This window comes from Toxotes jaculatrix, chromosome 11 (assembly GCF_017976425.1).
Source record: "Toxotes jaculatrix isolate fToxJac2 chromosome 11, fToxJac2.pri, whole genome shotgun sequence".
Lineage (NCBI taxonomy): Eukaryota > Metazoa > Chordata > Actinopteri > Toxotidae > Toxotes > Toxotes jaculatrix.
In genome coordinates, this window is record NC_054404.1 from 9,012,916 (window position 1) to 9,027,505 (window position 14,590).

Sequence of the window (14,590 nt, forward strand, 5' to 3'; positions counted from 1 at the left end):
GAAGGGCTTTGAAAGAGTGGAAGTCTCTCCCACTTCCACATTGGCTCTCCTGCCATGGAAAACTCCGCTGCTACATGGCGGAGTAATTCAATCAATCCACGAAAATCCTATTACGAGACCTTCAAACGTGTTTCCAGGGAGATGGAGTGAAAAAAACATAAATATTTGCAGTATCACACTTGAGAGGTTAAAATGAAAGCATGGTATTCATGCCGGTACGGCAGCCAGTGGGCTATGGCATCAAGTTTAAAACCTTCTGGGTTAACATTACGAGTGGAATAAAAGTGCAGCTTCAAACGTGTGCCAGCCCGAAAGCCATGAAAGTGCTGACAGTGGTAAATGTTCTGTATGGCTCAGTTCAACCCAGTAAGATCCAAAGTTTTATGTTTTATTTTACTTCATGGTGGACAATAATAAAATACTTTAAAAGAATGAAATAGTTCCAACTTCCCTTTTGATTAAAATGGATATTTTTCAATAGGAAAGCCAGTTTGACTTCCTGAATAAGTCTACAGTATGTTGTGGTGCATGTCTCAGACACAAGGTCAAAATTTATCCACTTTCAAAATAACAAAGATGCAACTGTCAGCACACACTGTTCGCAGCACGTTATTCAAGCAGATTTTGCATACCAATATCTGCAGGACACTGTCATTTCTTAATGCCTATGCATGATCTTTATAAATACCAAGTAATAAAATACTTCTAGGAAAGAGAGTTTTCTGAAAATTGAATTGTTGTAATAGTACAGGGATCAAAACAAAAAACACAATTCTACCAAGGCAAACAGGATTGTGTTGTAGTTGGTTTTTCAGCAACAGCACCTGTGCAAGGGAAATGAGTGGGCCACTGTATATTCAGGGCGGTGAGATCACTTCTTGACCCTCATTTTAAAGACGGTGAAAGCTGATAAAAGTAAAGGGGAGGGCATTGAACTGAGCTGGAGCTCAATGGAGGAGATTTCACTTCATGGGAAAATCTCTGAGAGTTGTAAACTTGGGCATAATATGCAGATCCAGGCAGGATATCCAGAGCCTTGTAAAATTCCAGGCAGTAATTCTTGTAAAGCTTGCATGTGTTTACTCAACAGGGTGCCTCAACATCGAGAGCTCCCATTGGGCCACTGGCCCAGCTTGCAATTAGGATCCAGAGTTTGGCGGTTATTAATGATGCCATTGAGAAAGGAAATGGCAGACTAGCTCCTCTGCTCACAGAAGCCATGGCCTCGTGTTTATTCATTATGTCAGAAGTTCTTAATCATGGTCCTCGGGACCCCAGGCTCTGCTGGTTTCCAGTTTAGCCAATTAGGTAGGGGCTATTTTTCACATGACATGAAAGATGGATGCAATTAACTACCTGGTAAGACAGACTGGTTGTCAAATCTGTGGGTCAGGACACCCAACAGGATCCTTGTGAAGTCATTTGAGTGGTTATAAGATAATTTATGAAATAGGGAAACATGTTCAGTACAAATTATATTTTTTTTGCCCCCCTGTTTTTAGCCCCTGGGTCTGCGTTAATCAAATCAAACACACAAAGCCAGAATCATTGTTTGGCTGACGTATTACCACAAATATCCTGAGGAAAGAAATGTTACAGTCAAATAATTGTCAGTGGGTGCACAAGGGTGAAGAGTTCACATATGAAAGGCTCCTGATGCTACAAGACATGGGAGCCTACATTGCATCAAGGGCCAGAGAGAACTCATGTTAATCAGAAGCAAAAGGTTTCACGTGAAAGCATTTCTTATTATCTATAAAATCAAATTGTAGGTTATCTCAGTATCAGCTGTTTGTGTTATCCATCTTTTTAAATTAGTTTACATCATGCAATTTTGAAACACCGCCAAAGTGAGATTAATAATATTCAGTAACAGAGTATGCCTTTGTTAGGTGTTAACAGGTATTTCTGCATATGCGCTAAAACAGTTTTGAAAGCAAAGGTCATTTGATATAAAATGACTTCAGTACTATTTCTGGAATCCTATGTGAGACACTGCTCAGTGAATTCCAACATGCAACAACATTTTTAATGTATATAAACAATCTTGAAACAGAAAATGGATGAAGCATATAATCTTAATTGCCTGCATGACTGTATTACAAACATTACAGAATAATTTTACATAAACATATTTAACAGATGTCTCCAGCACCGTGGATCAGTATAAAATTAATACAACTGAACCACAACAAAACCTGATTTATTTATCTCAAGACAACCGACCCACTCAAGTGCACTGTGTCATTACACAAAGTTTTTTTTTTTAATAAGAATCCTCCATAAACAGATCTTGTATAAAAAATGCCTTAATGTACACAGACAGTATGAATTTCTGTGATAAACAGAAAAGAGCCTACAGAACTGATGGTACAAAAAAACACAATAAAAACATACCCCAGATATCCTCTGGGGTCATGTGAATCAATGTTGTCGCTTGAAAATGAGTGCTGTCACACTGTTGCCCGTCTTGCCTCCAAATTGGAAACTGGGTGTAGGCAACTCCTGAACAAACTCGAATCCTGTGAGGCAACGCAGAGAACAGACATGCAGGTTAAGACATGTGCAAACTACCACAACACCAACATGTTGTCTTAAACACAGATCCCTACTTCTTGTGGACTTTAGATACAGAGCATTAGGGTGAAGAACTATGAGTGAAGAACCATCCATTCACCATCTGTGGTGCTTTCTGGGGCCTAGTAAAGACAGGCTGTCAGTGTGACAGATGAGATCTCACGGCCCTTTGGCCCCCTGCAGGCTCTCCAGAGTGACTACATTGAGACGAGTGACAGTTAATGGAAGGTTGCCGAAATTCTGACTTTACAAGGCTGTTGTTGCCTGCAGCTTAACAACCTGCCAGGTAACTGTCTTGGTTGTGGAACTGTGTCTGTGTTTTGACTGAGGGTCAGACAACAAAAAAAAACTCCACATGTATAAAGATCTTACATGTCAGAAAAACAGCTATAAATCACACTGATGCACACCTAAAGGATCACCAGTGTTTTACCCTTTTTTTACAACACTGCAAACATGCATTTAATTATATTAACAAATATGCCATATATTTAAGTTCAGGATCAAAGCAGAATCAAATATAAATAAGATATTAATGACTTGGCATAATTTCCATTGACATTTTTAATTAGAGCAGTCCATTTGTATGGTGAAAACAAAGTGCTTTTGTGTTGTTTAGGACAGTTAGGAGAACATCTCACCAACAAGCAAGTTCTGAAACAGAATTTGTCCAAATAAATTATTAAACATAATCACAAAACAAAAGACAGTGGTTGATTTCTCCTCACCTTCACTGAATCTGTCTAGCAGCTGCTCTTTTGTCCAGTTACAGGAAGTGATAGCAAAGAATCCTTTGTCCTTAAGAGTATCTTTTAAAGCTTGGACATAGAGTTTTTTGCCCTCCTCGGTGTTGTGTGGGTTCAGACTTATAGCATCAAATGTTCCTTTGTCAATGCAGACGTCAAAGTCCTTTAGCTCCCCTTGACAGTTTAAGAAATCCATCTCCTAAAATAAAGACAAGAGTGAGGGGGTAAGGAAAGGTTTGATGTGAGGTTATGATGCCTAATGTTTAATTTGTCAAAACTATAGGGTAGGACAAACTATGTAGGGCAAGCTATATAGTTACCTGCAGTAGAAATCTTTCGGCATCAACCAAGATGAAACGTGTTATACCTCACTGGTTCACTTTAAAACTAAATTCCAGCTGCTGACATGACAGTAGTTAATTCTGAGAAGGTTGCTGACCTACCATATCACTAGTGAAAGGAGCCCTTTATCTGGACAGAGGGCAGAACACCAGGTCTCTTGGGTGAGCTCAAGAGCCACATACTCACAAACCGTTGGCCACAAAATTTGAGATTTATGAAGGAGGATCAACAGTGATTCACTGGAGACAGAAATGTTCATATATTGTTGCAACTGACCTGAGTTCAATTTGAGTATGAGCTTAAAAAAACTGGAAAGACGCTGAAGAAATGCATGGAGGGGAAGTGTCAAAGCAGGAGTAGACAGTGACTAATGGAAATGGAGACGGGGCTTGGCATAGATTTGAGATTAGAAATGACCTTTGAGGTAAGGCCTGACAAGGAAGCTTTTTTATCATGTGGCTACATATACACACAAACACAAGCACATTCACGCAAATTATTTTGGCATTCTGCAGTACTGAAAAAAAAAAAATATCAACAAGATGCCAACATACCATTTCTCAGTCTCTCTCTCTCACACACACACACTCATATAACCACTGTGCTTTCCCTGTCCGGCTAAGGTCAATATTGACCTCAATGGCAGGCATTCTGCCCAAGCAAAACACACACCGTCATAGGTGTGTTATGCATATAACATATATGCAACTGTATTATGCACACAGGAAGGGGAAACTCACTCATCACATCCCTTATTGACTAGCCAGCATTTCTAACCTGTTTTTCTTGCATATATATGTTAGAAGGTGTGTTAAATCTTGCCAATTCATTTGGGGTTTGGGGTGGGTTAATCTGAATGGTGGGCAGACTTCCATCACTTTCAGGCCTTCTTACTGTCCAACTCTCCCACATGGTAAACACAGGCAAGTAACCTTCCCAAGCCCAGGGTGGCTCACAGTATGCTGAAAGCTATATATTGTATCCTTGGCATTTAGGAATGAATGGGATTCATTTTGTATCAATGGGTGATTTGTGCATGGCATTAAATCCACCAGATAAATGAAAAAAAAAATGCAGCACAAATGGAGTGAATTTAATTTTTGCAAAAACATGTTGATTTGTGCTATTCACCTAGTCCCACAAATACTCATATAGAATATAAGTGATCAGTTAAAAGTGGAAACGCCATCATTATCAATGTACTGTTGGGCACTGTCATATAAAAAACACAAAATGTGCTGCATGACCCATTACTCTTCAAATCCTGGTTAGAAAGTGTGTCCATTTACAACTGTCAGTCACTTCTTAAAACAATAAACATGCACACCTGTAGCTCCAATGGTTGCTACATGTATTATAGTACTGTTGTAACTTAACTGTACAGTAATATATAGTTTTAATGATAGAAATGACTAAACCCACCTTTACAGTGACATCCATCAAGTCCTCCGCCTGCAGAACATTTCTGGCCAATTCTACAGATGCTGGAGAATAATCTATACCCACCAGATTCCTGTATCCGTGTTTAGCCTTGATGCAAAGAAGACACAGAAAATGAAGAACACAGTTTATCAACTGTTACAGAAATGTCTGAGAAAACTTAAAGTAGTTTGTTAACAAGGTCGTCAAAGTAGACCTTGGTGAAGTACCCCTTAAAATAAAATCATAATAGTGTCAAAATTTATTTTCACTCTGTTCACACCAGTTCAACTAAAAAGGCTCCATTTCCAGTGCCAATGTCCAGAATGGAAGCATCTTCTGGGATCTTAGCTCTGTCCATCCATCGCAGCACACGGCTCATGCTTTCCTCTCCAAACCTTACAAAGACAGGAAAACAAGATAAGACAGAGAGAAAGATTGACTAAGAGAGATTGAACAAATCCCCTTTTATGAATCATCAAATTGTGGTCTTATAAATAATAATGTCATCTGTAAGCACTAGTGTAAATGTTGGGCTAATTCTGGCAATGAACATATCAGTGCGTCAGAACTCTGTATGCTTACCATATCTCACCAACATCCCCAATGTCTCTGAATGTCTCAAGTTCTTTGTGGTAGCATTCTTCCCAACTGCAGTTAAAAACAGTCACTGACGATTAATTATAAATATATTAGACAAAGATGACACAGTGCTATGCTAGAAATATTGTGCAGTGCAGAAAATAAACACATACGTGAGCAAGCAGCCTGATGTTAGGTTTTTATAAACTGCTAATGTCTTATGAAATCTGTGTTTTTCTTGCAAGCTCCCATGAAGCCTGCTGCTCTTCCTTATTCAGGATGACAACAAACCTCACCCCAAAACAGTTGCAGACAAACAGTTACAGGCACCCTAATGTTATCTCTTCCCTAAACTGATGGGAGCCACACATTTCTCTATCGTGGGCCACAAAAGAGATTAGAGGGGGAAAAGCCTGTTAAGTTTTTATGTGTCTTGTGGTGTCTGGCCAAGAATCCAATACCTAAAGATATTCAGTCATGAATGGCCAAGAAAAGGATCAAATCCTCACATCTGAGAAGCTGGCGCTGCTAATTTATGTTTTTTTTTTTTTTTTGCTTAAAGAAATTATCCTACACCAAAATGCTGGTGTGGTGGCTTAGATAAAAAAAAAAAAACTAAACTAAATCATATTTCGGAAGGGCTGGAGTTAGCATTGTTGCTGTCTCGTAGCTGTAGAGCCTGACGAGAATCACAAACATCATAAGCTAACGTTAGCAGCGGATCACAACACTCACTATTCTTTCGTTCCGAGTTTTGAAGGTCCGAAATCGCTATCTGCGCATCTGTCTTCCTCCGTGTCTGAGGTCTTTCCACAGCCATGTGTGCCTTCTGTGGAGTCCTCCATGCTTGCTGGTCAAGTCCCCGCCTACACTTCCCAGAAGATCTTGCGTTTGAGGAGCGTGCCTGCAACCGCGGGGGGCATCGGGATTGATAGGGATGTTTCCATCATGGCGGCATCCATTTCAGGTTATACTTTTAGTTCTGTGTGTTATCACAGCGCCAACAGCAACTCAGATCATGTAAGTATTTGGAATTATGTTGAGAAAATATTGTGCTGTGGTTGCTAAATTGCGCGTAGCTCGGCGATGTGTCTGATCGTTCACCAGCGTCATTAGTTTGTGTTGTTTTCCAGTGTCATCATCCTGTTGCTGGCTAGCTAGTACTGGTCCCGTCTATCCACCGGCGAATAGGGTGTAATCAGACTGTAGGTACAGAAACATAAAGACAGGATTGGTCATTTTAAGATGACCCAATGTATTACAGCTGCACAGGTGTTAAGTACCAAGTTATAACACTAGCCCCAAAGAGCCATGTAAATGACGACCTGTCGTATCAAAATGGGAACGTTGCTGGGAAAGTTTGAGATCCAGGAAATACTCAGTGGTTAGCTACTTAGCATGTTAGCTAAGCTACCAAGTCAAGTGACTTAGTGTATCGGTGCTGTTAATATCTACAGTCCCCTCGACCTGATATCTGATAGCATTGTAGTGTTTAATCAAAATATGACTCCAGTGCAGTAAATCTTCAACATTAACATTAACCCTTTTTGTTTTCCCCGTTTCCGCATTGCTAGATTAGCTTCTTAGCCACCTAGTTAGTATGAATTGCATTGAAGTCATCCTAGTCCAAAAAAGTGACTGTCGTCTATAACAATATTTCTCTTTGTTTTGGCTTTAGCTTGCTCGCTGTAAAGGCTCAACGAAGGAGAAATGCTTTGTAGTTAATGCAAAGAAACCTTTTTACGCAAGCGTTAGAGCAAACTAAGCTAACGTCAGGGCTGTTTACATGTTTTCCTCATCACAAGACTTTAAGGTCTACGACCTGAGCAGGTGCGTAGTTGCTGCTTACAAGTTTGCCTGCATTCCTGAGTCCTCACATAAGTCGAAGAGGCAAGGCAGTGCTGTTTACCAGCTGTTGTCACTTGTCACTCAACGATTTAATTGACTCCCAGCACAGAAAGCTGATTTGTTGTTCTATGTTATACATATTTGTGGAAACTGACATTTATTCTTTTGGTGCGACTACAGAATAAAAGACAAATATCTGCACGTTTTGATTAACCATAAATCATTTAGTCTATAAAATTTCCCAAAACAGTGAAAATCACAATTTCCCAGAACCCAAGGTGACATCCCCAAAGTGCGTGTTTTGTTTGACCAACGTCCATAACCAGTTTATATCACAGTTTATAAAACAGATCAAAGCAAAAATTCACATTTTCGAATTTGAAAGTTATAACTGAAATATATTGGGCTTTTTTGTTGCTTGAAACAGGTAACTGATTAGAAAATTTGTTGTTGGTTAATTTTCTGTTTATCAACTGTAATTGTTTCACATAGTAATTGTTTCAGGTGTACATTAGTGTCCTAACCACAGTTCTTTTATAAATTTGCACAGGAGGGCTTCCTGTTAGGAGAAGTAAGACAAGAAGAGACTGTCAGCATCAGTGACACACAGATCAGCAGTGCAGAATTGCTCCAAGTAGTAGGTAAGCCCTGAAATAGACAAAACACAAACTTTGTGGCATCTTGAGCAAGAAGTAGTAACCGATTAATAACAGTCTGTGACGACAGACAGACAGTTAGGAACTTCACAAGATCACAAAGTCATAGGCCTTTTCATTGAAGGCATTTTGACACGTAACAGAAGTATTTCTGCTTTGTGAGTTTACTGTTTGTGTGGCCTTAAGGGTCAAAACAGTAATTTTTTGCCCATAAAAATTGCAGATGCCTTCATGAATATTAGAAAGATACCAGTGTAAATGGCAGCAAGTTGCAGTCCTGTATTGGGAATTTTGGTTGTTGGGCCACACTTTGATTTACCTTTGGATTATGCCTTTACATATTTACATTTGCAATGCTTTGTAACTGAAACTATCACTATTTGTTCCCAACAGAAATCCATAATCATGACCCTTGTGCACAGTTGTTTAGGTAAGATATGAACTACTTATTCTCAAACAGCTTTTATTATCATCAGTCATCATTGGTGCACATGGTATAATGTACCAGAATTTGTGCACTATTGTAGTAGCTGCTTTAAGGAGACAAACTGGTCAACCAACAGAATTGGCCTTGACTGTCTCATTTAGGAAATCCTCACAGAAAATTTATTTGTAACACATGCATAAGAAGGTAAGGTAGGTTGATGTGGCAGTTCAGAGTAATTGAGATCTCTGAGCATTCATTTACTATACAGTAAAAAGAGTAGCAGAGTAGCCTGTGGCATCTTTGTGTTAGGTCACTTTAATAAGTTGACTATTTGCATGGATAACTCAGTTACCTTATATCCATTTCAGCACAGGCTGAATTAATTTGACATTGGACAGCAGATGGCCCCATTTGACAAGACTGGCTAACAGAAGTAGGTTTCAGGCAGGAAGAGTAGGAACATGATGAATCAGTTTGAACTTACTTGTTTTTTTTCTCCTCTCTTCAGCTTTTATGACTACGCAGGCAAAGTCAGTGAAGAAAGTCTCAACAGCATTCTTAAAGATAGGCGGAAAGTGAGTGAATCTTTTTTTAAAATTGTCATTTCAACATACATTGTGACTGGTGTTCTGTAAGCTTTTGGCGTTGCCATATAGTTACCTTTAAATCAAAGCAGCACAAAAATTAATCCTAAGAAATCAGACATGAATTTTGCATTTCAAAGTGTAAATTGAGTTTAGCCTTGTGGAAATTACCTTCAAAGTCCTGATTTCAGCAGTTAAAAATTGACATCAAATATAATATTGTTCAACAAAATCTGCCATTGTATTGAAATTGATATGTTACCTTTCCATATTGAAGCATTTCAGTAGGTGGTTACACAGCTTTCATAATGATGTGGGCAGGTTTTTTTTCCATATACTGTATATTGTGTTTCAGTGGCTAGTGTAGACATTTAAAAAGATTTCTTTATTCGGTCATGTAGAACGTCATTGGTTGGTACCGGTTCCGAAGGAACACGCAGCAGCAGATGTCGTTCAGGGAACAGATCATCCACAAACAGCTGACTCAGCTGCTTGGTGTGCCCGACCTCGTCTTCCTTCTTTTCAGCTTCATCTCCACCGCCAACAGCTCCACGCACGCACTGGAGTATGTGCTCTTCAGGCCTAACCGCAGGTAATAATGATCAAATCAAACATTTGGGTTGTAAATAGCTGTATGTAGCATCATAGTAGTAACTGATCATCTCCACCCAGTAGGTACAACCAGAGGATCACCCTCACAATCCCAAACCTTGGCAATACAAGCCAGCAGGAATACAAAGTCTCCTCAGTGCCCAACACCTCACTCAACTACGCTAAGGTCATCAAAGAGCATGGGTAAGGTTTGGACTACCACCTTTTTGTTTTTATTGCACTGCACCCATGTCACTGCATGACTCCTATTTTTGGCTCAGAGAGGGGTTAGACAGCCGTATGTCTCCTCTGATATGCGTGGAGCTGCAGCAGCCACCTGTTTTCTTCTGACAGCATACTACGACTTCACCTTGACTGCATAGCATATGCAGCTCCCTCCCACCCCCCACGCTGGTGCCTTAACTAATCAGTGGGAGCTGATTCTCTGCCACAGACACCTCTCATTCAGCTGATATTTATGTGTGACAGCCAGTGGATTATTGTGTGATTTAGCTTTAATACATCAGGCATTCACAATTTAACCACTACACCTTTACTGTTCTACTGCTTTTGTGATGTATGATCTGAATTAGGCGAGCATGTACTATGTGATTTATGATGGATATGTTTATTTGTAAATATGTCTCCAGGGCTGAATTCTTTGACAAAGATGGTGTGATGAAGGATATCCGCACAATATTCCAAGTCTACAGTGCACTACAAGATAAAGTGCAGGTGAGCCAGACAACGGGTAGCTTGTGTATTTTGCCTAAGATTTTGCTCACCAAATGACTAAGAGGACGTTTTTTTGTTTGTCCCCTTTGTGCGAGTTCTTCACCTGCTTGTCTTGTTTTTAGGCTGTGTGTGGGGAAGTAGAACAAAGTGAACGTGTGAAGGAAAAAATTCAAGAGGACGTTAACAAACTCAAACAACAAATTGCTCTCAGGAAACGCAAAACGGCAGAAGAAGAGAGGAGTACGTACCTGTTTTGGATTCTGTGAACTGGAATTGTGTCGTCAAATTTCAAATGCATGCTGATTTAAAATTTTGAAAAATAAAATGGCTTATGATTGATGGTAAACAGCAAAAACAAGAACATGTATGCTAAGAGTACATTGCATTTCAGTTCTCCTGAGTAGCTCCCTGTGCCTCCGGCCTTTTTAAAAAAGTATTTGATCATTAAACCAGTCAGAATTGATTTTCTCTGATTTTATGTTTATTTTTTAAACCAGTTAAATCTTTCTCTTTGTTCCGCAGGGCTCCGTGAGGCCCAGAATGCAGATTCCCATTCCACTCCAGAGGAGAACACAGAACCTTCTGAGGCTTCACTTCTGTCCAGCAGGATAACCTTCCACGCACCCTCTGCCCCGGAGCGGCCCAGTACCTCACCTAACCCACCATCTTATGCTGACCTCTTGACCCAGGATGACTCTCTGCCCTCCTCTTCTTCGCCACCTACCAGTGCTGCTCTACTGCCCCGGCCCCAAGCTGTGGGCTCTCCAGGACACCCTACTCCTGGCCCACTGGGGATAGGCCTGGGCCTTGGCCTCGGGCTGGGCCTTGGCCTTGGCGCCAGCTCCAATCCTGTTACCACTCCCAGCACCCCATACCTTGGCAATGGTGACGGATCAAGCTCTGACTCATTAGATAGACAAGCTGCAGGGCAGGAAGATGACGAGGATGACGACGACGACGACGAAGAAGATGAAGACAGTAGCGAATATGAGAACTTAGTGAGCGAAGCCGCTCATCTGCCAATGGTCGCTGCCAGTGTTTTAACTCAAGGCCGACCAGCTGCCCTCAGTCCTGATGGGGACGCTCGTGGCTCACAGACCACATAGAAACATGCCACAGGGTGTGGAAGGGACACACATAAGTGACACACCTTGAGAGGTGGACATCTCAAGCAATCAAAGATAGACAATTATAGACAAAAGAAGTGCCAGTCCTGAAAGTGAAAGGCATGCGCAGGTGATGTCCCGCTGTGTGTATTTCTTGTCTTAGTCTGATCTCCATTTTATGGGGAAACCTTGCTAGGCTTTGCAGGCTTAACAGGTGTGTCTCACGGGGGGGGAAAAGTCATCTGTTTTCATTTTTTTCTTTTTGGAATGGGGTCAGTCTGGGTCCTTCAGTGTGTTGTCTGGTTTCAGGGTCGGAGGTGGGTATGCCAACTGGTTGGCAAGCCGGCTCCCAAAAAGACAGGCCCTACTCCGCACTTTCTGTATCTTTTTGTTTCACATTTGCATCGCAAACTCTGAGCACCCACTTTTGCATTACCTCTTGCACTATTTTTTTTTTTTGGCCATCTTTTAAACAAACCACCTAAGAAAAGCAAAGGGAAAATATTCTGCGGCCTTCAAACAATTTTTTAAATGAATTAGGCAAATGGTTGTTAACTTTTTTTTTTAATTTGAAGAAAGAAATATATATGTACACATTTCTGTCATCTGATTTTGGACTTATTACATTTTATTTTTCATGTTTCAGTCTTTAATCATACAGTTGCCTATTTAAATGATGAAGAATAGATTTCAAACAAAATTTACTCTGCCACTTCAATAATGGGTGCTTTATATATACATATATATATATATATATATATTTTGTCAGATTAACAGTTAATCTAATTTGATTGACAATGTCTAGTTCTTCTTGGATAACACTGAAATTGTATGCGCTTTGCTGCACTTAACAAAACTTAAGATTTCTTTATTATTGTGCTATACCAATGCTGTCATGTTGTGCCACTTGAGTAGTCCTCTTTGACCACCCTGAGCCAAACTCAGCTCAGCTTTTGTGCGTTGTACGGGGTTCACAGGGCAAACAAGATGTACTGTAGCTTTACTAACCAGATGCTTAAAGTTCCCTCCTGCTGCTGCTGCAACACAGAGAGCTACCACTAAAAAACTGCATCTGTCTGTTCTTCTTCATTTAAAAACCTGGCTGCTACTTCCACTTCACAGTGCTGGTTGTCTAATACTACTGACCTTAATCATAACCACTTCAAGCACACTTCTCACTGATTTGTTCTCTATTAAAGTCATAACGGAAGGCTGACACCCCCTGTAGTGTTTGAATTGTAACCTTGGGAACAGACAGGGAGCAACCACCTTCCTGTCTCAGCATAGTTGACAGCAGACCTCATGTATTTTGGCCTGGTTGGGTCAATGTTGTGTGTATGGACCTGGATAATGTGATGAAAACATCATGAACTTGCTTTAGTATACAGTGCCTTCCACAGGGCAGGTTCTCTCTGCACACAGAACACATTTACAGATCTCTCTTGAGAGCTAAAATTATAACAAACTGTGTTGTGTTTGCAATAATTGACTTCCAGCTTTTTTTTTTAATCATGCAGTTATATGCCTCCCTCTTCTTTTCCTTTCTATGGTGTTGTGTTTTGTTTACCTGAAACAATCATCACTACTTCCTGAAGTTATTTTCCCTTTTTTATTTTACTGACCGCTTCAAATTGGACCTGGATCTCATGGTTGCAACTGTGACTTTGCTTGCTTTATTATTTGAAACTGGAACTATAACTGTAAAGTCAGAGGGAATCTGTTTAGTGACTGAATGCCCTGCAAGGCAAAGTTGGTAGGATGAGCATAACTGACAAGCAGATGACTTTTTTTTTAAACATCTGGCACATTTGAAAACAACTGAAATGTGGATTGATTCGGTGCTGGATGTAGGGCACCCTCCTTGCATGAACTGGTCAGTTTTAGACATTTGTTATATTCAGCATGGGCAGATGCTTGCACTTCACATGGAGGGTGTCTAACATCGTGATCAGCAGGTTGCACGCAGTGTGGATATTAAGATATTTTGTGGTGGGAGAAGCTTTGCCTTGTGAACAAGCTCTGCTTTATTTACACAGCCTGTTTGTACGTCATGTTTTTTGCCTTAGGGTCATTTGATTTGCCCTGATGTGTAATGCCAATGCATCACTGATCGGGAACTGGCACTCAAAATGTTACTTAATAATCACCCAGAATAACACAATCACACAATGTTAAAAAAAATGACAGAATCAGCTTGTTAGGAGTATGGTTTCCTTTGAGTACTGGAATACTGTAAGGAACTAAATAATGAATGTATAGTAGACAAGGGAGGGGGGGGGGGGGTAGCATTTAAACAGCACTTACTGTATAAGCTTGTCTCAGTTGAGTGTTGTGGTATAGAGCAGCAATTCTCAGTGTTGGTCCTCACTCTTAATCCTGGTCCTCAGGCCCTAGATGATTGTTTTTTTAAGTCTTACTTTCTGGCTTTCCCAGGTGTAACCCTGACTTGAGGGCCAGAATGAAAACCAGCAGGGTTATGGCACTGAGGACCACTGGTATAAAGTGTGAGAGGACTACCATTGTTAGGATCCTATACCTTTCAAGCTCCAACATAATACAAATATGTACTCTTACTGTATGGGGTGACCCTTCCCTTCCTTCCCCATGTGGGCCATTGCAACATCAACACCTCCCTGAAGCACAAAGTCCAGTGCACAGCTTAGATCTTCTTGGCTTTTATCTGGATTTGTGTACTTGACAAAAGTAGACAAAGGACTTGGTTGGATGAGCACAGAGAATATGGTTCTTAAACTGGGGGATAATAAATGAAACATGCATATGTGATATGATGTGCCTTTGCTTTCTTATTGCGGTATATTGAGTACCACTTGAAAAGTGCTAGTGAGCTTTTTGCTCGCTTTAAAAATGAATATGGATAGATCCATATTTTTATTTACTTTTTTTTCAATTATTTGAACAAAATTTGTTTTGCAAACTAATCGCTAGAATGTTTTAGTTTCTGTCCAAGACCTTTGCA

At 40.3% G+C, this 14,590-nt stretch overlaps 2 protein-coding genes across 3 annotated transcripts; one reads left to right on the plus strand and one right to left on the minus strand.

The window, feature by feature from the left end:
• Nucleotides 1–2,015: 2,015 nt before the first annotated feature.
• eef1akmt2 (EEF1A lysine methyltransferase 2) lies at nt 2,016–6,700 on the minus strand. The gene is made up of 6 exons (XM_041049988.1): nt 6,402–6,700; nt 5,670–5,735; nt 5,368–5,482; nt 5,088–5,195; nt 3,306–3,522; nt 2,016–2,522 (listed from the first exon to the last, which is right to left on the minus strand). Exons 1-6 carry the CDS (start codon nt 6,509–6,511, stop codon nt 2,425–2,427), a joined length of 714 nt encoding a protein of 237 aa, XP_040905922.1. The 5' UTR covers nt 6,512–6,700; the 3' UTR covers nt 2,016–2,424.
• On the plus strand, nt 6,561–14,391 carry abraxas2 (abraxas 2, BRISC complex subunit). 2 transcript variants are annotated; one of them, XM_041049986.1, is made up of 9 exons: nt 6,561–6,686; nt 8,065–8,155; nt 8,564–8,600; nt 9,106–9,172; nt 9,583–9,773; nt 9,854–9,976; nt 10,423–10,507; nt 10,630–10,747; nt 11,030–14,391. In XM_041049986.1, exons 1-9 carry the CDS (start codon nt 6,615–6,617, stop codon nt 11,611–11,613), a joined length of 1,368 nt encoding a protein of 455 aa, XP_040905920.1. In that variant the 5' UTR covers nt 6,561–6,614; the 3' UTR covers nt 11,614–14,391. The 2 variants fall into 2 exon arrangements, with proteins under 2 accessions (XP_040905920.1, XP_040905921.1); XM_041049987.1 differs by having other exon boundaries at nt 9,857–9,976.
• Nucleotides 14,392–14,590: the final 199 nt, after the last annotated feature.